General features: G+C 40.2%; 1 protein-coding gene across 2 annotated transcripts in view; it reads left to right on the top strand.

The window, feature by feature from the left end:
* supt5h (SPT5 homolog, DSIF elongation factor subunit) overlaps positions 1-23,082 on the top strand; it is a 42,141-nt gene extending 19,059 nt beyond the window's left edge. For both annotated transcript variants that reach the window (XM_067595563.1, XM_067595562.1), the window contains 14 exons: positions 67-222; positions 4,675-4,821; positions 4,984-5,130; positions 7,364-7,489; positions 7,935-8,019; positions 11,149-11,265; positions 11,378-11,480; positions 12,615-12,742; positions 13,008-13,116; positions 13,203-13,361; positions 13,782-13,950; positions 16,657-16,854; positions 21,236-21,331; positions 22,343-23,082. In XM_067595563.1, coding sequence (XP_067451664.1) covers positions 67-222; positions 4,675-4,821; positions 4,984-5,130; positions 7,364-7,489; positions 7,935-8,019; positions 11,149-11,265; positions 11,378-11,480; positions 12,615-12,742; positions 13,008-13,116; positions 13,203-13,361; positions 13,782-13,950; positions 16,657-16,854; positions 21,236-21,331; positions 22,343-22,483 — 1,881 coding nt within the window. In that variant the 3' untranslated portion in view covers positions 22,484-23,082. The remainder of the gene's footprint in view (positions 1-66; positions 223-4,674; positions 4,822-4,983; positions 5,131-7,363; positions 7,490-7,934; positions 8,020-11,148; positions 11,266-11,377; positions 11,481-12,614; positions 12,743-13,007; positions 13,117-13,202; positions 13,362-13,781; positions 13,951-16,656; positions 16,855-21,235; positions 21,332-22,342) is intronic.
* Positions 23,083-25,860: the final 2,778 nt, after the last annotated feature.

Here is a 25,860-nt window from a genome sequence, read left to right as displayed (position 1 = left end):
TCCCTCATATTATTGTGTGTGTGTGTGTGTGTGTGTGTGTGTGTGTGTGTGTGTGTTTTCCTTCAGGACCCTCTAGAGTTCCCGGCTCACGAGTTGAAAAAATATTTCCGGATGGGCGACCACGTGAAGGTGATCGCCGGGCGATACGAAGGTGACACGGGACTCATCGTCAGAGTGGAGGAAAACTTCGTCATCCTCTTCTCTGACCTCACCATGCACGAGGTATCTACGCTCTACGTAAAAGCATGAAATATAAAACGGGCATAATTAGAAGAATTAACAAAACAGAAATCAGATCAATGCAAGAGCAGAGAGTATATTAATGATTTGATCTGATCTGTTTGTCCTGTAGATATCAAGCTATATGCTGATGACACACCGATGTTCAGCATGACTGAACTGATATCAGGGCAAAAGCTACCAGTTGTGACTGAGTTTAAATATCTGGGTGTCTTAGTTGATTCAAATCTTTCCTTTTTAGATCTCATTTAAAAATATTACAGAGTCTTAATTTAACTGTTTTAAGATTTCGTAGAAACTCAATTAGCACTGAAACAGCTATGACGTGTATGAATGCTACGATCATCCTTACTGTCTGACGATGCTGACAAACTCTCTCTGAAACCACTTGAAATTTTATATAAACCATAAAATTCTGGATCAGAAACCCAACGGGCTCTCACAGCTGTCAAATTTTAAATAAATATAAACTCCTATGCTGTGTTAACATGTGTAAAATATGTTCATCTTTGTCTTGTTTTAAACAATTTACATAATAATACTCTTCTTCTACTTCAGACATTTATTACTCAAAGAACAAGCACTCAAGTTAAAAGAGGTCCCATAAGAGGAGACTGAATAAAAACAGCTCTTTCAGTCACTCAGCCCTTTCTGTAACATTGAAAGAATGGACTCTACTACCAGTGCAGATTAGAGAAATTGACACTTACCTTTCTTTTCACACATTGAAAGAACAGTAAGTGATGATCTAGCAGTGAGAGGTAAACTATTCCAAAGTTTCGGCAGGATTTTCTCTGGATCTTTTTGAGACAAACGTGGCATAAGGTTGGATAAAGTGTGCGGTGAAGTGACACAGTTTTTGCATATACCTTTAGAGTGTCATGTGGATTTAAATTTTATACCAAGATGGAACAAAAAGATAAAAAATAAAGGTTGCAATAAATGACAGTGTTTTATTTTGTAAGCCTGGGACGATACACTTATCTCCTAATTCAATATTATCACGGTATTTGGGTGCCGATTGTTATTAACATCATGTCTCCAGCAGTGGAGAGCAGCCTCTCTGGGGAAAGACATCGCCATCAGACACACTGAGCGGCCACAGGGTTTCTGAGGTGAAACAGACTGAGTTGATTTAAGATGTTGAATGCTGCCGTGTGTGTCGGTCAGCAGGTCTCATTTGTTACTGCTGGAGTTTGCTGATGTTAGTCTCTGAGTGACAGTGTAGTATTCACAGTATACTTTACGTTCGCCACGCAAAGGTAATTATTTAGTCATTAAGTCAAAACATGCCTGCAACCGTTTCCTTTCTTGAGGATGAATTACAAGATGACTCCAGCATGTGCGTGCTGTTGACTGTTCAGGTGCTGCACTGCCCTCGCAGTTGAGTTTTGTTCCATCAACATCACATACTGTTATTTTCAACAAAGGTGGTTCCTGTTAGGGGCAAAGATAGCAAATGTTTGGTCTGCTGTTAGTTTAAGTCGACCTCTGGAATCATCCGGTAGACACTGTTCAGTCAAACTATTTGTATACGAGCACATCACTTCAGTACACGGGGTTAATCATGTATATTGAATTCTAAACTCCACTGAAGAGAGGCCAAAGCAGGAGCAGTGTTCTGTGATTTTCACTTGTTACAAGACGGACCGCAGCATTTGGAACCATCTGCAGACAAGCTGCAGCTCCTCGGCTGTAAAGTATAACGACTACAGATAATCTAGTAGTGAAAAGACAATGGCTGAGATGAATTTCTCAGTACTTTCCAAAGATGACATATTATCTGTTATTGATTGCACAGGTTTATTAATATGAACATCCAGACAAGTCAGCTGCAGGGTTGTTTTTTGGACATCCATCCTCTCATAGTGTCCAGGCAGTCCCTCAGCTCGGATTTTTTGTTTGAGGTGGCCAGTTATGTGTGAGTGTTGGTTACATCTGTGAAGAACAACTTGGCAACACCGACTGACAAGGAATGTGTAGATTACTCTAAATGATGAATCTCTGATGTGGGACACTAACCAGAGACCAGTGAGGACACACCTGGAATTATGTCATTTTTAGGGCAAGGCCACTTTTCATAAATACAAATTAATCGGGGCATTTAGCCAAAATGTAGAGCACCAATGCCAAGAAGCCTGTTTATGATGTGTGTTAGAGTCAGTCAGCCCTAAAAATGTTTCCTTAGTTAGTAATGTGTTTTTCTGCAACGGAGGAAATACATTTATGATGAGTGTAAATGTCCAGAGCATCTGCTGCAGAAACAGAATATATCAAGCTGCCAAATGCCACTGTCACAGATGATTAAGAGCTTCTAAAACATAAACAGGCAGTCTGATAAATGCTAACAGCATTTATCATAATTAATCATTTCAACTGCTTCCAAGAGCCTGGTAGGAGAGTGTGTGACTGGTAAACTTAAAAACACAACTTGTATTAATACTTAAACTGTACAGTTTTTAAGCTGCTTGTGCTGATTACATAATGTTAACTGTTAATGCTAATGTAAGCTAACGGGTTAGCTGTTAATGTTTACGTTAATGTTACACATATATTTGTGGGAGTGGGATTAATCTCGTGCTACTGTTGATGGATGTTGGCATAATGATGGAAGACACTGGGAAATGTTGAGTCTGGAGATCAAAACTGGGCACGCCAAACTGGCCGCATAGGGGCATTAGTGCTACACTCTGGGACATCAGTGGTACTGGCTGTTTGGCCGTGGTATAATTTCTGCCCAGCAGGACTGATTTATGGTGACATTGTATTTTTATGTATTTTTGGTGTCTATGTTGATTGATCAAGGCTCCCAGTCTGTCTGAGAGCTGTCTGTTTCACTACAGGCAGACTTGGGGGAGGGAAAATTCAATCAATACAAACACTGTTGATTTCTTCCGTGGAGCCGACATGAAAACTATATATATTTTACTATATAACTATATACGGCTGTGCTCATAAGTTTACATACCCTGGTAGAATTTGCGAAATGTCAGCCATATTTTGGAAAAAATGACTGATCATGCTGAAAACTTTTGTTTTATTTATTGATAGTGGTCAGGTGAAGCCATTTATTTCCCCCTAACCCTAACCCTAACCCTAACCCTAACGGCGGCTGTGGCTCAGGAGGTAGAGCGGGTCGTCCACTAATCGGAAGATTGGCGGTTCGGTTCCTGGCTCCTCCAGTCCACATGCCGATGTGTCCTTGGGCAAGACACTTAACCCCAAATTGCTCCTGATGGCTGTGCCATCAGTGTATGAATGTGTGTGAATGGGTGAATGCGATTCGTAGTGTAAAAAGCGCTTTGAGTGGTCGGAAGACTAGAATACAAGTACAGTCCATTTACCATTTACATAATTATATTTGCCCATTTATCATCATAATTATAACTGAAATCACGAAAATGGCCCTGATCAAAAGTTTACATACCCTTGAATGTTTGACCTGACAATAAACACATAAGTTGACACGCACAGGTTTAAATGGTTATGAAGGGTAAGTTTCCACATCTGTGACTTGTTTGATTGTAATTAGTGTCTTTGTATAAATAGTCAATGAGTTTCCCTGCACATTTCATCCGGGGCTGCTCTGACTTTACTGGATACTGAGCCACAAGGAAAGCAAAACAACTGTCAAAGGACCTACGAGAACCTACCAATCAGTAGTGTTCAAGCTCTGATGAAAAAGTAGAAAATGAAGGGTTCTGTTGATACCGAGCCACAGTCAGGTAGAACAACAAAGATTTCAGCCATAATTGCCAGAAAAATTGCTCAGGTTGCAAAGAATTATGATTTTGGCTTCCAATGATTATGAAAACAAGATAATCAATCTTCACATAATTATCTCAATCTAAGATAATTATGTGAAAATTAATGGCTTCACACTGACCACTGTAAAACTAAAATTTTCAGCATATTTTCCAAAGTATGGCCGATATTTCACAAATTCTACCATTCTTTATCTTGATTATCTTGTTTTCATAATCATTGGAAGCCAAAATCATAATTGAAAATAAAATATCCAATTAATCGCCTGGCCCTAATATATCATGATATAAAATTACATGTATCACAAAAGAGTTTTAGCCTGATCTCCCACTTCTGTTTTACCTCTACTCCAGACATTAAAATGTGGCTTTTAGATCATTTGAGTGACTTTTAAAATGGAGGGGTCTTCCAGATATACTGCAGACAATACCCGCCAACGCCCGCGAATTTCACGGGAGTCTTCCAATTATTAAACCTTTCTGCTGCTGGGCCCCCAAGGGTGATTCCCAGAAGTTTTTTCTTTTTCCAAGGCAGCAAGGCCATTTCTTGATAGTCGTTTTATAGACCCCAGTGCACACTCTCATAAACCTGACACATGCTACAAAATTTCTCTGATTCATGTAATAGTTTTATGTTCATCTTTGTGTGTGTGTGTGTGTCTGCGCACAGCTGAAGGTTTTGCCCAGAGATCTGCAGCTCTGCTCAGAAACGGCGTCTGGTGTTGACGCAGGAGGGCAGCATGAGTGGGGGGAGCTGGTGCAGCTGGACCCCCAGACCGTTGGAGTCATCGTCAGACTGGAGAGAGAGACGTTCCAGGTAATAGTCTGCTCCCAGGCTGGACTGGAGAGCCCTGTCTGCGGCGTTCACACGATGAATCACACAGGAAACATGAAGTGTTCATTTCGTCAAACATCTTTGCTTTCATTGCTTGTTAATCTTACAAAGTGATAATGTGTGAATAACTCCCACCTCTCCCAGGTATTGAACATGCACGGAAAGGTGCTGACAGTTCGCCACCAGGCGGTGAACCGCAGGAAGGACAACCGGTTCGCAGTGGCGCTGGACTCGGAGCAGAACAACATCCACGTCAAGGACATTGTGAAGGTCATCGACGGGCCGCACTCAGTAAGAATGAGAGTTTCTATTCTGACCCCAGGATTCCACCAGGCGCATGTACGCCGCGTTCCGGCTCCGATGCGGCTTTCCTCCGTCCTCTGCACGGCGCCCTATTCCACCGGGAGCGTGTCAGAAGCGGAGCGTCTTCACTGCGGGGAAGCCTTCCACTGTTGCACTCCTACTACAGTAATTACAGCAGCCTAGTCAAAGCTGATAAAGTCCCTTAAGGCTGCCGTAATTACTGCAGTAGCAGGGCAACTAAACTGCCCAATTTTAACTTGCTCAGCTTTCATTGATTTGGTCATTTTCCTTAATTTTTGTGCTTCTGCTGTAGTTAAGTAGGCTACGTAGTTAAATGGTTTCTTTATTCGTCTGTTTTAATTGCGTTTATTGTTGACATACGACCAGGAGTCTGCACGGGGTGTTTTATTTTGAAAATTGACCGGATGCTCAATGCTGTTTCTGTGTCTGACTTCCTGCCCAGCTCGATCTGCTCTGTGCTGCTTGACGTGGCCTCCATTAACCTACCTATCTTAAGTGCAGCGGAGCGGAGAGCCGCTTCTGAAACGTGTCGCGGTGCGCCCGGTGGAATTTAGGGGTTACACATCATACAGTTGAACTTGGAGGTTTACATACACTTTAGCCAAATACATTGAAACTCAGTTTTTCACAATTCCTGACATTTAATCGTAGTAAACATTCCCTGTCTTAGCTCAGTTAGGATCACTACTTTATGATGAGAATGGGGAAATGTCAGAATAATAGTAGAGAGAATGATTTATTTCAGCTTTTATTTCTTTCATCACATTCCCAGTGGGTCACAAGTTTACATAAACTTAGTTAGTATTTGGTAGCTTCGCCTTTTAAATTACCCTAACGTTTCGGGTAGCCCTCCACAAGCTTCTCACAATAAGTTGCGGTCAGGGCTTTGTGCTGGCCACTCCAGTACCTTGACTTTGTTGTCCTTAAGCCATTTTGCCACAACTTTGGAAGTATGTTTGGGGTCATTGTCCATTTGGAAGACCCATTTTCAACCAAGCTTTAACTTCTGGCTGATTCCACATAAATGTCTTTCCTCACGATGCCATCTATTTCGTGAACCAGTCCTTCCTGCAATAAAGTGACCCCACAACATGCGGTTCACGGTGTTCTTCAGCTTACAAGCCTCCCTCTTTTACCTCCAAATATAACGATGGTTTTCAGTTTTTGTTTCATCAGACCAGAGGGCATTTCTCCAAAAATCTTTTTTCCCCCATGTGCAGTTGCAAACTATAGTCTGTTTTTTTGTTTTTGTTTTTATGGCGGTTTTGGAGCAGGGGCTTCCCCTTGCTGAGCAGCCTTTCAGGTTATGTCGTTATAGGACTCGTCTTCCTGTGGATATGGATGCACTTTTCACGCCAAAGTATGTTAATCCCTAGGAGACAGAACGCATCGCCTTCCCAAACAGTATAACAGCTGCATGGTCCTATAGTGTTTATATAACAGCTGCATGGTCCTATAGTGTTTATATAACAGCTGCATGGTCCTATAGTGTTTATATAACAGCTGCATGGTCCTACTATTTGGAAATTGCTCCCAAGGATGAACCAGATTTATGGAGATCCACTTTTTTTATTCTGAGGTCTTGGCTGATTTCTTTAGATTTTCTCATGATGTCAAGCAGATAGGCACTGAGTTTGAAGGTAGGCCTTAAAATACATCTACAGGTACACCTCCAATTGACTCACATGATGTCAATTAGCCTATCAGAACCTTCTAAAGCCATGACATCATTGTCTAGAATTTTTCAAGCTGTTTAAAGGCAGAGTCAGGCTTCATGTATGTGAACTGCTGACCCACTGGAATTGTCATATAGTGTCTCTAAACAGTTGCACAAAGTAGACCGACGTCCTTACTGACTTGCCAGAACAGTAGTTTAACATGAAAGCTGTGGAGTGGTCATAAAATGAGTTTAAAGACTTCAACCTAAGTGTATATAAACTTCTGACTTCAACTGTATTTGCACAGTTTTTTTTACCTAAATATTTACACCAAAGACATACCTGAAAGATGTTCAGCGGTCGATGAAATATGTAGTTTGTCTTCCTGAACTTGACAATGGTTTACTATGAAAGTTAAAAGTCACTTAAATGACACTTGAATTTGTTTGCGCAGAAGAATATGTTTTGTAGTATTTATCATAAGTGATTCATGACTGACGCTTCTGTGTGTGTGTGTGTGTGTGTGTGTGTGTGGCCTGCAGGGCCGTGAAGGTGAGATTCGTCACCTCTTCCGAGGCTTCGCCTTCCTCCACTGCAAGAAGCTGGTGGAAAACGGAGGCATGTTCGTCTGCAAGACCAGACACCTCGTGTTGGCCGGTGGATCCAAGGTCAGCATCTCATAGTCTGCTTTCTCTTCTCTCTGGGCTCCTATTGGCTTGGAAAGTTATTATTTGTGGAAACAGTCATGAGCCTGAAGCCAAACACTTAAGTACATAATAATCACATAAGTACAGTAATTATTGATTGAGCCTGTATTTTAAAATGAAGCTTTTTGAAACTTGTTCAACCATAACAATTTTAGTTAGTTTGTAGGGCTACAACTAACTATTATTTTCATTATCAGTTAATCTGCTGACTATTTTATCTATTAATCCTTTTGCCAATTTAAAAAAAAACAAAAAAACAAAACAGAATTCAGTGAAAAAACATCCAGAGACTGAAATGAAAAATAACTGAAACGTTTAAACGATGATGAAAATTGTTGCAGATCAACATTCTGTCGATGGACTACTCGTTGCAGCTCTGTATGTTTGTGCTGTTTGTGTCTTTCAGCCCAGAGACGTGACCAATTTCACAGTAGGAGGATTCGCACCCATGAGCCCTCGCATCAGCAGTCCCATGCACCACGGCGGAGGAGGTCAGTGTCGGGCGTTCGTAGTTAAAAGGAAACCTACTGGTGTAACAGCACCTTTTCAACAGCCATATCTCACAGACGAGAATCACACAGCTGAGATAGAAAGAAGTTTTTTTTTTTTTTTTGATGATCGTGAGTGATTAGGAACGTTAATGAGACACTGATGGATATCGAGTCTGGTTTGAGCCAGAAGTTGATTTGTGAGTTTTGAATTGATTCAGCTGTAGATTCTTGTCTGCAGAGGTAAGTGCTGGATCAATCTGTTTATGACTGTGTCTTTCATCGCTGTTGTGTTGGAAGGTGTTTGACATCGGGAATGATAACAAATGTGTGAGCTGAAGGAAGCAATATGATTGTTTGTTTAAAAGATCCAAGAATAGCAGCCCCATAATAGGTTCAGTATGAACCTCAGTTTTGGCTCACGCAGTACATTTTTGGTACAGCAGGAAAAAAAGAAAGTATAGTATAAAATAATATTTTGGTCCTTTTTATTTTTTAAAAATGTAAACATCCAAAAATGGCTTCAGGCCTAAACGCACTGGAAGCGTCTGACGCGCGTCAAACTGCCTTGACGCACCTACTCCGACCTTGTTTCGATTTTTGGGGCGTCAAACGAGGACCCAGCGTCCAAAGCTGTTTTCTCTGCAGCCAAAAAAAAAAGAGAGAGATAGCACAAGTCAGCTGAGCACCGGCAGAGAGAGAGAGAGAGAGAGAGAGAGAGCCAGCGCTGCGGTGGTCGAGCAAGGAGAGCGAGCGGTAGTGAAAACAAAACCTCTGAATGAGAGAAATAAAACATATTCTGATTATTTCACGGCAGTCACATTTTAACGCACGAATAAATAACCATTAAGCAGTCAACAAATGATTTACTGTGGACACAGACGCTCTTAGTTTCAGTTTCATTTTCCTCCTCTGCAATTCTCCTATTCATTCATTCATTCATTACATCCAACTAATGTAATGGTTAATACAAGGACAAAATGACAAATTTGTGTTGGTTCAAACTATAACTGACACAGTTTAATTGTGCTGGACACACAGAGACGGGAGGGGGGCAGTTAATACATAACAGTGATGGAAACGGAGAAAGATAATAGAAATGGAAACAGAGGACAGTGTCACGCAGAGTGACTGTTTCCTGCTCTCAGCGCCAGTGTTAAATGCAGCAAAGTCGGTTAAACTCCTGTTTAAACATACGCATCCCGGCGTCTCTACAGTTTATATGATAGACTCATCAGCTCACAGCGCTGTCAGCAGCCATTCGCTCCGTGCTGCATTTGGATTTTATAACTGAACAAAAGCTTTTTATTTATCTGACCGTGTGGAAATCAAGATGTTTTATTATAATTGTAGTTTAGTTGGTTAAGCAACATTTACTCAGAGGTGGCCGAACTTAGCATCCAACACACAGTTTTGCTTTGATGCGGCATTGACACTCAGTTTGTCTGTAATCTTGTTTCATCTCTTTATTTGACCGTGCAGCTATGTGTTGTATCCACATGTCGGCCAGATGCTGAGAAATCTTCCGCTCCGTGGTTTGGTTTCTAAAACAAAAGGAAACACATTACAGTGGAAACCAATTATAATGATCACTGTCAGCTTACAGTGTTCATTTTGGGTCTTTTCATTCATGGAAACATTTTACTCCCATGATACACATGATATGCAATTAGCGGCTGCAGCACCATTATGAGGTGTAGAGGCACACCTCTGCAGGGTTGTGTGGAGGTGCGGGGTGTGGGTGTTTATTTGCAACTACCGTCAAACAATCAGAAAATAAAGTTTTATTCCTCTCATTCACCAGCTTTCTCGCTACCGCTGCTCCTTTCTCTCTCTCTCTATCTTTTTCTCTCTTTCGTCTTCTTTAAAATGAGTCAGGAAGCCATCATCAAAGCCTAACTTAACTTTTTTTACGTTGTCAAATGAAGAGAAATGTCCTCCCCTCTTCCTTGGAATGTTTCTGTCCTCCCTCATGGCAGGGTTACAGCTCTAATCAGTCTGGTAGCCAGTTGTGATTGGCCACCACAGCTTTACAGATTGTGTTTCTCCAAAAGTTGATTCTGGTTCAACTTTATAACTGCAGACCACTGCAGCCTGAATGTACAACCAGTCTGTTTCTGGCTGTTGACCGGAGGCTGATGCTGAGTGCACATTGAAATTATGACGGAAAATGACAAATGTGCCGACGAGATGCAGCAGCGAAACAACAAGCGTTTCAACAACTGTTCTGTATTTTGAAACAGTCAGTAAAATTCAGTAAATAGCGAAGCTGCCCGTTTCATTACTTTGATCAATTTGACCCGGACAAACGTGATCTCTATAAGCGGTTTCCACCGTATCTTATTTCTTTTAAGTTCTGCCGTGGGAAAAATGTTTTCTGGTATCTCATTTCTCTGCCTCCCCTAATGCGCCATCTGACTGCAGCTGGAGGCAGACATAGCAATCATAAATTATAAGTGAGGACATGGCCAAGTCTCCCTAGCAGGGCTGTTCTGCCAACCATCAGTCAAATTTTGGTTTGTTTTAAGACATACAAAGTGGTTGTTCGAAAATCAAAAAACTCTGTTCATGCCAAACACATAAAGCGAGCTTGTCTTGTAATTTGTCAAGTTGCAACCAACAAATATTTCTGCAAACTGATTGATTAATTGACTATTTTCTATTTGATGTCTCTATGTGGAAGGAATAAGATATTAGTTCCGATGGATAATTAATATCGAAACAGAAATATGTAACATAGTTTGTCACTTTAAATGTTTTCTTTTTAGGAATTTATAAATGACAATCATTTATTTCCCTTTCTAAGCGACTGAATTGTTAACTGTCTGATATTATCACCTTTCTAGAGTTGCTATTCTACCAATAAACAACACATAGCATAGTTCAAATCCTCAGCACCAAAACTACAACTTAATCAACCTGCACAGATCCTAAATGATAAGTTTCTTAAATTGTATTCTAATAAAACAATAAATAAAAATTATTTTTCAAATAATTTCAGGTTTCTGGGACTTGTAGTGTTGTCTTTGGATGTAAAGCCCACCCGTCTGGCACACTAAAGGAGGTTAATCAAACACATCATTGTGTAGTTTTTAAACAGTGTTTGACGCAGGCGGTGTTGTCGTCCTGCAGGTGCTCAGCAGAGAGGAGGAGGAGGAGGTGGAGGAGGAGGAATGGGCCGGGGCAGAGGAAGAAGAGACAACGAGCTGATTGGTCAGACGGTCCGCATCTCTCAGGGTCCTTACAAAGGTAAGACTGGCTGAGTAAACCGGCGGCGGCGGTAACATTTAATCTGTGTCATGCAGCTTTAAGAAAGTGATTTTTTTTTAATGGTACTCATGAAGTTTCCTACATTTCCCAGGGTACATCGGTGTGGTGAAGGACGCAACAGAGTCTACAGCCAGAGTGGAGCTGCACTCCACCTGTCAGACCATCTCTGTAGACAGACAGCGCTTAACTACAATGTACGTACTCAGAAACACGTCTGTGGGTTCAGCAATTATTTCTGCTTCTGTCTTTTATTTTAAGACTTTGGATGGTTTGAAAGTATTCAACAGCAGGACCAGTTTGAGTTTCAGCACTGACACTAAAACATTTAAGTACAAACACAATAAAAGTGTAATGTATAAAATGAATATTAAGTGATTAAATGAGAAGATATACACACATTTATACATACTGGTGCATTTTTTTTCTTTTTTGCTTTGCACTGTTTGTTATTGATTTGCTGTGGAAGAGACTGCAGATGAAACTCTGGTACATGTAAATGGTAACATTTACAATAAATAAATAAGACAAGACTCAATTGTAACTACATCATATCAACAAAATAAACAAAGTAGAAGTGATTTGTCATATACATGTGACAAGATGTAAAATAAATATCATATATTTGTTATTTCATTTTTAAATAATCTTTTGAGTTTCTGACTTGTACTACACATACAATAATCCCCTCCTTCATGTTATTTCCCTGCTTTAGTTTGGTGTATTTGCACAATCATGAGGATACAAATACATTCCTGCATTCAACAGTTATCACAGTGCAGGAAAGGAAGGAAGCCTAAATGATTTATTCAGTCCTTCCCTTTGTTAAAAAAAAAAAAAGACTCCCATGATACACGTATGATATGCAGTTAGAGCAGCTGTGGCACCATTATCAGGTGTGGAGGCACACCTCTGCAGGGTTGTGTGGAGGTGCGGGGCGTGGGTGTTTATTTGCAACTACCGTCAAACAATCATGAGGATACAAATACATTCCTGCATTCAACAGTTATCACAGTGCAGGAAAGGAAGAAAGCCTAAATGATTTATTCAGTCCTTTCCTTTGTTAAAAAAAAAAAAAAAAAAGTAATAACATTGTTACTCACCAGAAAAAAACTCAAAGCAGAAACACTATATACACAAAACACACAAGCAAGCATGTAAAGAAAATTAAATGATCTTTTCTTTCAGTGGAATCATGTCGTAATCGTACTGTCAGCGTTGATCTTTCATCTCTTGTATTTTCTGTTTACTGCTAGTCTCTCTGCCAAAACCAGTCATAGACTCCCTTTATGAAATTCTAACCTTCTGCCAACCTCCCTCTCTTCCTCCAGGGGTGCTAAGAGACACAGCGGAATGACGTCCACCCACGGACGAACTCCCATGTACGGCTCCCAGACTCCCATGTACGGTACCGGCTCCAGAACGCCCATGTACGGGTCTCAGACACCGCTGCATGATGGTAAGACACGGATAGTGTGTATCTTACATATTTCTTTTTGTAATGTTATATTTTCATGATTTGCAATTTATGGTTAAAGTCATGTTTCCTCACTAAATCCTACACGCTGGACCTTTTAACAGATTAGGTTGTTCAGTCTGTCAAATGTCTTTTTGTTCGACCAACAGTCCAAAACCCAAAGAAAAACAAAAAGATCCTCACAAGCAATCAACTAATCAATGAAGATAATAATCGTGTCGGTGCTGCTGTGTTTTTAACCCTTCAGCAGGAAGTCGTACACCTCACTACGGCTCTCAAACCCCACTGCATGATGGGAGCAGAACGCCGGGTCAGAGTGGAGCCTGGGACCCCAGTAACCCCAACACACCTTCCAGGTAACACACACACACACACACACAGACTTCAGTGTGTTTAAAATGTGTGTGTGTGTTAAGTAAAAGCCCTCGTCTCTTCTCTCCAGGAACGATGAGGAGTATGACTTCGGCTATGACGACGAGCCCTCCCCGTCCCCTCAGGGCTACGGCGGGACCCCCAACCCCCAGACCCCGGGTTACCCTGAAGTCCCCTCTCCACAAGTCAACCCTCAGTACAACCCTCAAACTCCTGGCACGCCTGCTATGTGAGTATCAACACACAGAGACAGATAGTTGACTACAAATGTTAAAATGTGTATTTAAAACAGTATTTATGTTGTGTGTGTGTGTATATATTTATGTGAATTAGTGTTATAAACATTGCAGTGAGTTGTTGAAGGAGCTGTTGAGTGTGTTGTCCTAAATATTGTTCAGAGGCTTTTGTTCTTGGATGAGGAAAGCAGAACAGAATATTTGCCCTTTTTTGGCATAAAAATATTTACATTTCATTAACGTTTGCTGTATTTCAGCTTTCATTTAGCTGTACTGTTTAAACTCTGATTGTAAATAGATGGACGGATAATTGGAAAAGCTCTGAAGTCTCCAGTCCACACTTAGCATGACTTATTTTCCTTTTCATAACAAATGTTTTTGAGGCTCAGACTAACCTTTCTGTCCGTGTCCAGGTATAACACGGAGCAGTACTCTCCCTACGCGGCCCCGTCCCCTCAGGGCTCCTACCAGCCAAGTCCCAGTCCTCAGAGCTACCACCAGGTGGCGCCTTCGCCGGTCGGCTACCAGAACACACACTCTCCAGCCAGCTACCACCCGACACCCTCCCCGATGGCTTATCAGGTAGATGACGGTTGTGAGAATGATCTGACAGAAAATGTTCACAGCAGATTTATTAGCCCCAAAGGGACGAATACCCTCTTGTATCTGTTCTGTTTCTTTCTTTCTTTCTTTATTATTACGCCACTTCAGACAATAAATGCTAATAGGGCTGCAACTAATGCAACTAAATTATTTTCCTCCACGATTCATCTGTTGATTATTTTCTTGATTAGTCGTTTGGTCTATAAAATATCAGAAAATAGTCAAAAGTGGTGATCATTGTTTCCCAAAGCTCAGGACGCAACCTTAAATGTCTTGTTTTGGCAATGATTGTGTCTGTCAACAGCACGCAATGAACAACAGTTTCAGTAGTAATAATAAAACTTTATTTATACAGCAAATTTCATACCTAAAGATGCAATACAATACTCTTTTTTTTTTTTTTTTCATTTAACAAAAGAAGCTAAAGCAGCTGTACAATAACTCTGCCTGACTAAAAATGTCTTAATTCAGTTAATTTATGAGGTATGTGATTAAAGAATAAGGGAAAAAAGTAAATACAGTTATGTTAGTACAGTTTTCTTACTGAGCAGACATTGAATGTCAACTTTCAGTACTCAGCACTCCGGACATATATATTGAGGTTTGATACCGAGCCCTAAAATTAACCAGATGTGAATGTTCGATTTGGACTAAACCAGTAAATAAAATATCTGGCATATTAAGCTACTTCATCTATTGATGTACATGCAACATTTTCCACAATCGTCAGATACCACAGACAAATACAGTTGCAACTTCAGCTGAAAGTCGGATGTGGCTCTATATAACCTGGCAGAATCTATAAGATATGAACCATTCATATAGTCATAACCATGAAATTCAGTTTTGGTTTGATCACTCCAAATAACTTTGTTTCAGAAGTTTTGAGATTTGTGGCGTTAGCACAATAATATTTCTGGCAACTTGACCATGCAGCCCATTTTTGTTCAAAGTACCTCCTTATTGTTCATCTTGAAACAGCCACATCCAATTTTCAGCTGAAGTTGCATGTGGCTCGGTATCAACAAAACCCTTCATTTTCCACTTCTTGGTCAGACTTTGAACACTACTGATTGGTAGGTTCTCGTAGGTCCTTTGACAGTTGTTTTGCTTTCCTTGTGGCTCAGTATCCAGTAAAGTCAGAGCAGCCCCGGATGAAATGTGCAGGGAAACTAATTGACTGTTTATACGAAGACACTAATTACAATGAAACAAGTCACAGATGTGGAAACTTACCCTTCATATCCATTTAAACTGTCAGGTCAAACATTCAAGGGTATGTAAACAGTTGATCAGGGCCGTTTTGGTGATTTCACCTGACCACTATCATTAAATAAAACAAAAGTTTACAGCATGATAAGTCATTTTTTCCAAAATATGGCCGATATTTCGCAAATTCTACCAGGGTATGTAAACTTATGAGCACAACTGTACCTTTTTAGAATAAATCGTACAGCACCCCTAACACTTTCCTTTAGCAGACTGTGTGTCATTCATCTCTATATAATAATATAAATATATTTATTTGTAGTGCACAGTTCAAACGACAAATGCAACTCAAAGAAATACAAAAAAATAAAAAAAGTCAAGTCAAGTTTTATTTATATAGCTAAGTTATCTCAGGACACTTTTCACATAGAACAGGTCTGACTATTGTCTGTAATTAAACCAACATAACTCCATGAGCAGCACTTTGTGACAGCAGCAAGGAAAAACCTCCCTTTAACGGGAAGAAACCTCTGGCACCTACTTTGGATAGTAGGTGCGAACAGACAGCCTCAAGCACACTTCCAAAATTAGTTCTTGGACTTAAAAAACATAAATTAAGTGGCGCCAAATAATGCAGTCAAGTTCCAGAACTGTCCATGAGCTCTGGACTTCAGCTGAATCTCAGTTTATAGTGTCAAAATCTCATCTTCCACTCCAGAAGAGTTCAGGTGAAACAGTGTTGCAATTTTTGATGCGAGTGAATCAACCTCAGCATCTTCCCGAAAATGGTAGCACACGAATATAGCGACTGGCTCGAGCAAAGAAAAGTTTTGAAAGCGTTTGGCAAACTCTGACATCTTGGAAGGACTTCTTGTTCTTAACGATGAAGTGACTTACCCAGGAAACGATGCTTCCGAGAAATCCAAACGATAAAACCACGGTAATAAAAAGGAAATCAAACCCAGTCAAATAAAACGTAGTAACACACAAAGAGCCCATAAGTTGTTACAAATGGTATTAGACCACTAAATTACATAAAAGAAAGCTATAAAAATAGGTTTTATGGTTCAGTTTTAAGCCGTCCACTGTGACTGATGCCCTGACCTCCTCTGGGAGGCTGTTCCAGAGACGAATGCAGCATCATCATAGGTCCTAGTTCTGGTCCAGGGAATGCAGGAATTTGAGGATCTCAGGGGTCCAGGAGGGACGTGTCAGCAATAAAGTCTGGTGCTGATCCATTAAGAGGTTTAAAAACTAAAAGTAAAATCTTAATATGACTGGAGAGCCAACGAAGGGCCTTTAAATCCAGGTTGTTATGTGTAGGTGAGGAAACACACTGCTGCATTTTCAGTCACCTGTAGTTTATTTAAAGATGTCTCGGGGACGCCTGAGACAAGTTTTACAGTCATCCAGTCTGCTAGAAACAAAAGCATGAAGGAAAGAAATATAACTGAGTGACTCTCGTTGTTGCCACAGGCCAGTCCTAGCCCCAGTCCGGTGGGCTACAGCCCCATGACGCCCGGAGCGCCCTCTCCTGGAGGCTACAACCCCCACACCCCCGGCTCCAACATAGAGCAGGGCAGCAGCGACTGGGTGACCACCGACATCCTGGTCCGGGTCAAGGACTCCTTCATGGACTTGATGGGACAGACGGGCGTCATCAGGAGCGTCACGGTGAGAAACACACACATTATTCAGCTGACGGTGGTTTTACATGTCTGAGACCAGCTGGTGGGATAAAGGGTTTTGCAGCTTCTGTAGTAGGGATGTGCAGAGAGCCCAGTATTTGTATCTGTATTTGTTGAGGCAGCAAAATTATTTGTATTTGAATAAAAGTGGACAGAGGCTTACAATAAGTGTTCATGAAGCGTGTGTCAGTAGCTCAGCTTTATCTCTGGGGAACACCCCCAGAATAGTCGGCAAACCCCAAAAATCCTTGATTCATCTCTTTACAGAGAGGATGAGGAAGAAAGCGAGGAGTATCCATGCAGATATCCTCTCGTCCTCTAGTCAGCCAGGTGCGATGGAGTGCCTCTGGCAACTAAACATGTATTTAAAAAGTCCTTCATCCCGAGTGCCGTCAGTGTTCTTTACTCTGCAAAGAGACAGATGAGATTTAAGCCTCAGACACGAGTTTTTAACGTGTAATGTGTCCTCGTCACTGTGTTTGCTAGAATTACCGCTTCACATCTCTTTCTCCTAAGAATCACGTGTAGTGCGTCTGCATGTCTTGGTGAGCCGAAGACAATTTTCCACCTTGGTGGACATTAAAGTTCTATTCTATTCTATTCTATTCTGTCCACAGTAGCAGGACACTGATACTAGCAGAGCCCAGGAGGGGCCATGGAGAGTAAAAGAACTAATTTGTGCTTTAGATTAAATAATTCATGCTCTCAATTTCTTGATTCATGCTCTTGCGGCGTCCCGGTAGCTTAATGGTAACGTCTGCGGTGGACGTCCAGCTGGGACCTTTGCTATATGTCGTACTTCTCTCTCTCTGTCTCTCTGTCTCTCTCTCTCTTGTCAATTCAGTTCAACTATACAATCATAGCAGACAAATAAATAAACAAACAGCATATATATAGAAATAGAAACAATACAAGAGAGCATGGAGAACAATAGGAGCTATGGACAGTAGGTAAGAGTAACATAAGATATAAACTTACAACAAATGAATTATTAATGAATAAGTATTAATTATTAGCCATGTGGAGCTCCAGTCTACAGCAGTCCTCCCTCTCTCACTGCACGACTGGAAGTCTCTCCAAGTCACTTAGACAGAGGAATCTTAATGGTAATGTAATCTATCTAATAAAGGCAAAAAAGCCAAAATGTAATCTTATAATAATAATAATTGATGCTTCAAATTTGATAATTTGCACCTTGAATTCGAACAGAATTCACCCTCAGCTATTCTCTCTCGTCCTTCGTTCACCTTCACCGTGGAGCACTTGGATTTAATAAGGTTTTATTTTGATCTGGGAACAAGTTATGTGGATTTACTGGATAGTCTTTGGGTTTTGGCTTGTAAGCACAACAGAGTTATCTCTGAAATCCCTTAAATGTAATCTAACAGAACTTTATTTAACACAAAATAGATCAACCGAGAGCACAAATGATTTTTTTTTCTTTCTTTGTGACCCCTCCTGGACTCTGTAGAGGTTTTATTTTATTAAGATCTCATTACATATAAATCATCTCCATTTGAAATATTGTCAAATAAAACCAAAGCTGTCCAACTAGATAGATTACACCGTTAGAGGAGAAAAGATAATGGCTGAATATGTGGGTGGACTGATCCTTCTTTCAGTAAAATCCAGTAGTGTTTTTCCAAGGAAACCGAATTTGGCTCCACCGCGTTAGACATTATATTTGGCTCGTATTGATCTCTTGAGAATCATTGAGATAGATTGACACACAGGTTTTGCTGCAGTTTTGTACGGGAGTGTCTACTGTAAACAAGTATTACATCCACTCAAAGTTCATCTGAGATTCAGATGTCAACTGTTCTGTGTGATGAACCAATAATCAGGGTTCAATCCAAGAAAACCAGACTTCAAGAAGGTTGCTTCAGAGTAATAATACATTGTCAACAGCAGCTGCAGCCACTCAGATGGAAATATAAGGAACACCTTTTGTGGTTTTGGTCCCAGACGTTCAGATTGAACTGGAGGCCTCGCTCAGCCTCATATAAGCTTCACACAATGAATAAATGACTGTGTGGACACGATTTTGGCCTCCATCACTTACATTGAAAGCACATTTGAAGGAACTGTTAAGATTGTGTAGTTGTTCCACACAAACTGTTAATATCCAGTATAAACAGGAGGAATGATTACTTCTTTCACTGTTACCATGTTACCAAACACAGTGAAGTATGTTTAGTAGAAAAACGGATATTTAGTTTACTATCAAAGAAGACAAAGAAAACCAGTCACAAATAGTCACATCTGTGAAGCCACAACCAGTTAATATTTATACTTTTTGGCTTTACAAAATGACTGAAGTCAGTCACAAACAATCCTTGAATAGATTAAAAATAGTTCAGGAACTTTATATGATGGAACAACTGACTTTTTCTCTGAAAAATGTGAAAAAACCAGATGTTTTATTTTGAATCTGAAGTGATTTCTTTTTGTATTTCTTTCTTTTCTTTCTGTGGCAGAGTCGACAGATGGACGTTAGGTTATAACTTAGCTTTGCATTAGTCAAAGTCTTTAGTTTACAGGCTGCTGTAATTATCAAATTGAACACTACTTCATTAAAAGTTAATATTATGTTATTTCTCAGGCTGCATTTTTCTGAACTAGTCAACGAGTGTAAAAGCTTCCTGGGAAGAACTGTGTAGTTCTGAGATGTTGTTCAAGCGTAGTTTGTGTTGATCTTGTGATTGATGAATTTCTCCATTTAAATCCAAGAAATGATTCTTTATTATTAGAGACTTTATTCTTCAATACACAAATTCATGTTTGCACGTTCAGCTGATCAGCTGTGTATCGATGAAAAGACACAGTCTGGATCAATAAGTACATAGTTAAAGCTATAATATGTAATTATTCCACATTAAAATGTCTAAAAACAACTAGACCTATGTTATATATGTTGTTGAGTTGTGTACTTACATTATCCCAAATGTTTCCAACAGTTTTCAAACCCAGAGAAATCTGTAATTTAATCAAAGTAACGGACTGTTTCATTTGGTCGCCTGTCGATGGCGTCATACCTCCTCTACCAAAGAGTAAACACGCACAAGATGCATACGGCGGCGCTGTGTTTGTCCGCTACAATGGCGTCTACCAAAGAGTAACTTACACACATACAAGATAATACATCGGCGTTGTGGTTGTTCCACACAAACTGTTATAAATGGACTTTTATTCAGTTTTAAGTCACATTTTCATGATAAATTTAGGTGGTTTTTAACTATATCTTTTAGCCGGAAGAAGGATTTTAGTCATTGGACGTCTGGATCTTAAGTTATCAGAGAAATAAACTGGACAAACGTTAGCAGCAGCTCGGCTAACAGCCCCTCCAGGAAGTCCGGTGGTCACCGAACATCGTCGGAGAAACATTGATTTTTTAGGTGAAACAGCTTTAATTAGTATTTTAACGATTTTAATCTGTGTGTACGTTTGTTTTTGGAGAGGAGGAGACCTCTGCGGGTAATTCGGCTCCCGGGAGAAACCGACCGAACGTTTGGATCTAAAGTTATAAGAGAAATAAACCGAACAAGTGTTAGCAGCAGCTCGGCTAACAGCCCGTACCGGACGTCTGGTGGTTGCCGTACATCGTCGGAGAAACACTGATTTTTTTATTCAGTGTTTTTATCTGTAATCTGCGGGTCTGTTTGTTCTGGAGAGGAGGAGACCTCTGCAGGTAAAAACATCCCGAATGATTAACATTGGAGTAATCCTATCCCGGTGAAGATGGTTATTTAACAACGAAGACAACAACTCCCATGATCCCTTGCTACTTCACACCGTCATCACACTCCGTCTTTTGTTATTGTTTTGATTGAGACCCCTAGCGGCTGAAATTACATATTGTGCGTTTAATTGGAGTTCATTACTCTAATTGATCAGTTTCTGTCTCTAACATGTAAAGATTTACAGTTGCATATCATTTCCTCAACTGTTAATTATTTCATTTCTAGTGAACTTGACTGTTTAAAAGTTAATATTATTTTTGCTGTTATTCTAATGTTTTTGACAAGTTTATTTGTCAACTGTAAAATATCTTTGCTACAATTCTTTAAGAACTAAACTAAAGTGACCTTTTGTTTGAAAAACGTTTGTTTGTTTATTTGTTATTGGCTAATATATAGTTTAAGTCTCTAATATTTAATACTATGTTTGATTTCTGTGCAGTCTCTCATGTTTTTGAATCACTGCAATAAGTTAAAGACTCTGAATTCTGTGTGTGTGTGTGTGCACGTGTGTGTGTGTGTGTGTGTGTGTGTGTGTGTGTGTGTGTGTGTGTGTGTGTGTGTGTGTGTGTGTGTGTGTGTGTGTGTGTGTGTGTGTGTGCGCGTGTGTGTGTGTGTGTGTGTGTGTAGGGAGGAATGTGTTCAGTGTTCATGCAGGAGTCGGAGAAGGTTGTCAGTATCAGCAGTGATCATCTGGAGCCCGTCACTCCCACCAAGAACAACAAGGTAACTGCTTTAAAATGAACAGAAATGACAAATTGCAACCAGACATCATTATCATCAATAATTAAACATGTTTATTACCCCTTCGTTTTATATTCTGTTTTCAATATTTTACATCGTCCACGATGTTTGTAATCTTACTGTCGAGATGTTATTGAAGTCAAAGAAAAATAACGTTGAAATCAACATCCCAACGTTAGAAAGATTATATTTTAACATGACATGTATCACAGTATAAATTCTACTTTTATGAAACTTACTAAGTGTCCCTAATATTTTCTCTTCCCTCATTCATGTTAATGGAGTGGACAAAATATTAGGAACACTTTTCAATATAATGCACTCCAGTACCCCACCTCACACCACGACCTCAATAATAAACATAAAGTAGAATTATCACCTTTCTGACAATGTCAACAAAAACTGAATGTGTATAAGCTTCATAAAAGTAGAATTTATAGCAGAACTGTTGTGTTGGATGGACATCAGATACGTGATAGAACCTTAAAAACATCAGATTTGTTAAATGTAACTTGCAGATCTTCAGGCATGACGTGATTAGTCGATTAACTGATTAGTTGCCAACTATTAAATTAATCTCTGACTATTTTAAGCTTTAGGAAACAGTGATTTTTCACAATTTTCTAACATTTTACAGACCAAAAGACTAATCGAGAAAATAATCGATAATGAGCCCTACTCTAAAAAATAAAAACTTTGAAGAAATTTAGATAATAAACATTTAAAAACTGACTCTTTCTCTCTTAATTTGACCCGATGAGGCTGTTTTTTTTTTTAAATTTTGTAGTAAAATGTAAACTATCATCACAAAGTGGAGCTGCAACGATTCATCAATGGACAGAAAATTAATTTAACTTTTAAATATGCAGAAACAAATGAAAAAAAAGAAATTTAAAGACCTTTGACTTTTGGACATATAATAATCAGTATTTTTCACTATTTTCTGATATTTTCCTGGAAAGCTTTAACCGTTCAATGTCCTCGTCCGTGCAGGTGAAGGTGATTCTGGGAGAGGACCGCGAGGCGACGGGGATCCTGCTGAGTATCGACGGAGACGACGGCATCGTGCGCATGGAGCTTGACGACCAGCTGAAGATCCTCAACCTGAGGTTCCTGGGACGCCTCGAACATTGAGTCGTACAGGCGGAGGGAGAGAGAGAGAGAGAGAGAGAGAAACACAGAGACGCAACGCACACGGTGAGGCGGAAGAAACACAGGATACACACCGGGGACTGTAATGAGAAGAGTGTTGGCCAAACATAGGCAGAGATGTTATCATTTTTGATTTTATTACTTTTGTGAGGCACCCAAACCCCCCAAACAGTCTCTCCAATTAGATCCAGCTGCAGCACCAGAGGTCTTCCGCTGAATACATGTCACGGCGGAAATGTTTGGTTTGACATCTGAATTTCATCTGTATTTACTGGTTTCGGCAGCGGAGATGAAGTGTGACTGGACAGAAAAACTTGCCAGGCTGCTTTTCTCTCCCTCTCTCTGTAAATCAGTATTTCCATGTGTCAGCTGGTCCCCTCTTCCGGTTGTTTTATTTTTTTATTATTTTTTTTTTATTATCTTTTTGTTTTATTAGGTTTACTGTATTCTTACTAGTTGTCTGAATCTGTTTTTAGTGCTTTCTGAATGTTCTGTCTGTACTTTTCTGGTTTTCTGGGTGCAGGAGGGTTAAAAAAAAAAACTACAAAGTGTAAAATGTCAATAAACTGTGAACCCGTTCATCTACGTGTGTGTGTGTGTGTGTGTTTATAGCTGTCGTGGCTTTGCGGAGCGTGATATCAGTCCAGAGGGAAATATTTCAACAACATTCATATGGATTAGTGAAAGCTATAAAATACTGTACAACAGCTGTGGGACTGTACACAGCTTAATGACAGAACCAGAAGTTTAGGATTCTCACAGTGTGACTGCTGCTACGACCCGCAGCTGTAGCCTGCAACGAGAATCAATCAGCAACTTTCATTTTTGAATGGTGTGACAACGCTGTGGTTAAGGTCTGGTTAGGTTTAGGCACAAAGACCGCTTGGTTAGGGAAAGATCATGGTTTGGGTTACCGCATCTCTTACAAACTCCTCCTCCTCCTCCTCACCTACAAATCCCTTCACTCCCTGGACCCCCCAGTACCTTTCTGACCTTCTCCACCGGCCCACACTTTCCCGAAGCCTTCGGTCCTCAGACTCAGGACTGCTCTCCGTCCCCTGCACCTACGGACGCACTCTCGGAGACAGAGCCTTCAGCGTGGCAGCCCCCCACCCTCTGGAACTCTCTCCCTTCCGAAATGCGCAACGCTACTACCCTGGACTCTTTCAAATCAGCCCTCAAAATCTGTTTGCTCAGGCTTTTGGCCCACAGTTAACCAGTTAACCTCTCAGTTGTTTATTGTTTAAGCTCGGCTTAGTTTTCTTTTTTCTCTTCCTTTTTCTCTGTAAAGCGTCCTTGGGTGTTTTGAAAGGCACTATATAAATCTAATTTATTATTGTTATTATTACTATTATTTCATACGGCAGGCGTAAACTCAATGTGCTTAAAAACCAGTAAAGATCATACATAACAAATATATTACATTAATATTACAGATATAAAATCTAGAATAGAATTAAAAATCCTTCTCCTAACTTACAAAGCCCTTAATGGTCAGGCACCATCATATCTTGAAGAGCTCATAGTACCGTATTATCCCACTAGAACACTGCGCTCCCAGTATGTAGCTTACTGGTGGTTCCTACAGTCTTTAAAAGTAGAATGGGAGGCAGAGCCGTCAGCTATCAGGCTCCTCTCTTGTGGAACCATCTTCCAGATTCGGTCCGGGGTGCAGACACCCTCTCTATGTTTAAGAGTAGGCTTAAAACTTTCCTTTTTGATAAAGCTTATAGTTAGGGCCGACCAGGCTCACCTTGGATCAGCCCTTAGTGATGCTGCTATAGGCCTAGACTGCTGGGGAACTTCCCATGATGCACTGAGCTCCTCTCTCCTCCTCCTCCGCTAACTTTGCTTCTTCCCCGGAGTTTTTTGTGCTTTCTCATCTCGCAGGAAACCCTGGGTTCCGGGCCGAGCCCTCGCGGTCCTTCACAGTCCTGATGGCATCCTTCCCTTTCCCAGCAAAGAGTCCATTACAATAATCTAGTCGACTGGAAAGGGACCAATGAACCAATTTTTCAGGATCAGACTTTGGATATATTTCTAAGATGATGAAAAGCAGTCTTATAGATACTGGAAATGTGCTTCTGAAAGTTAAGATCAGCATCCAAGTTTTTGACATACTGACAGGGGAGTTAACAAAGACTTAATCTGGTGCCTCAAAGCCTTTTGCACCTGCTTAAAGAATCTCCGTTTTGTCTTCATTTAACTGCAAGAAATTTTTGGCCATCCAATATTTAACTTCGGTAATGCACTGGATGAGATCATTCACTGGATTAAACTGGTTGGCAGAAACAGACGTATAACTGTGTGTCGTCAGCATACGACTGATATGTTGTATTGTTGAATGATGGACCAAAGTGGGAGCATATACAAAGTAAATATACAAAGTAGAAGAAGTACTCAGAACCTTTACTCTAGTAAAACTACTGCAAAATGTAGTTAAAGTATTGCAGTAAAAGTACATAAGTATTACGAGCTTGATGTAGTTAAAGTATTGCAGTAAAAGTAGTGGTTTGGTCCCTCTGACTGATATATTATTTATATATTATATATATAGGTTTGAAAGTGGTCAGACTTATAGTTTAGACATCAGAAGCCTCTGTTTGACACAAAGTTTCATGCCCATAGATTGCCTCCCCATTGTTTTACATTGTAAGGTGTGATGTGGCACTGCAACTTTCAGGGCTTATAAAATCCAAACCATTCGAGTTATTACAAAGTTTTTAACAACTTCTATTCAGCACAGTGTCATAAGTCATCTATTAAAGTTTGAAGCCGATACTATTAACACCCTATGAGGAGATAGCGTTTGTTCGGGGGCCAAAATTGGAGCAAAGTCTTATTTTGAAAGGCTGATTTCGGACTTCCTGTTGGATTTAGGTCAGGGATGTCAGCGTATGATTTGTAGGTCTTGATGAGACGAATAATTGAGTTTTGGTTTGATCTCTCTACAACATTCCTACGGGCCGTGGCAGCCATTTCACTTACATAGGTGGTGCTAGAGAGCACATTTTGGCACTTTGGGGGTTAATTTTTACATTTTATCAAATTTTTCACCAGACCTGATGTGCGTGCCAAATTTTGGTGAGTTTTTGAGCATGTTTAGGGGGTCAAATTAAGGGTTTAAGTGGCGTAATAATAAAGAAAGAAACACACAAAGAAACACACGAAAAACAGTAGTCCTCTGCCTTTTGGGCTCAGTCCCTAAAAATGTAGAATATCACCAGCTTAGTGTTCTGTTGAAGGATGGAAGAAACACAGTGATGAGTTGAGAAGCAAACAGCAAATGACAAATGGAAGAGTCACATTTATTTTATCGATGGTTTGGAGGCAAAGTATTATTCAGTGATGTAACAAAA

This window comes from Thunnus thynnus, chromosome 7, assembly GCF_963924715.1.
Source record: "Thunnus thynnus chromosome 7, fThuThy2.1, whole genome shotgun sequence".
NCBI classification, from domain to species: Eukaryota; Metazoa; Chordata; class Actinopteri; order Scombriformes; family Scombridae; genus Thunnus; species Thunnus thynnus.
The sequence above is the reverse complement of the archived record's forward strand: the minus strand, read 5'-3'. Positions and strand labels throughout refer to the sequence as shown.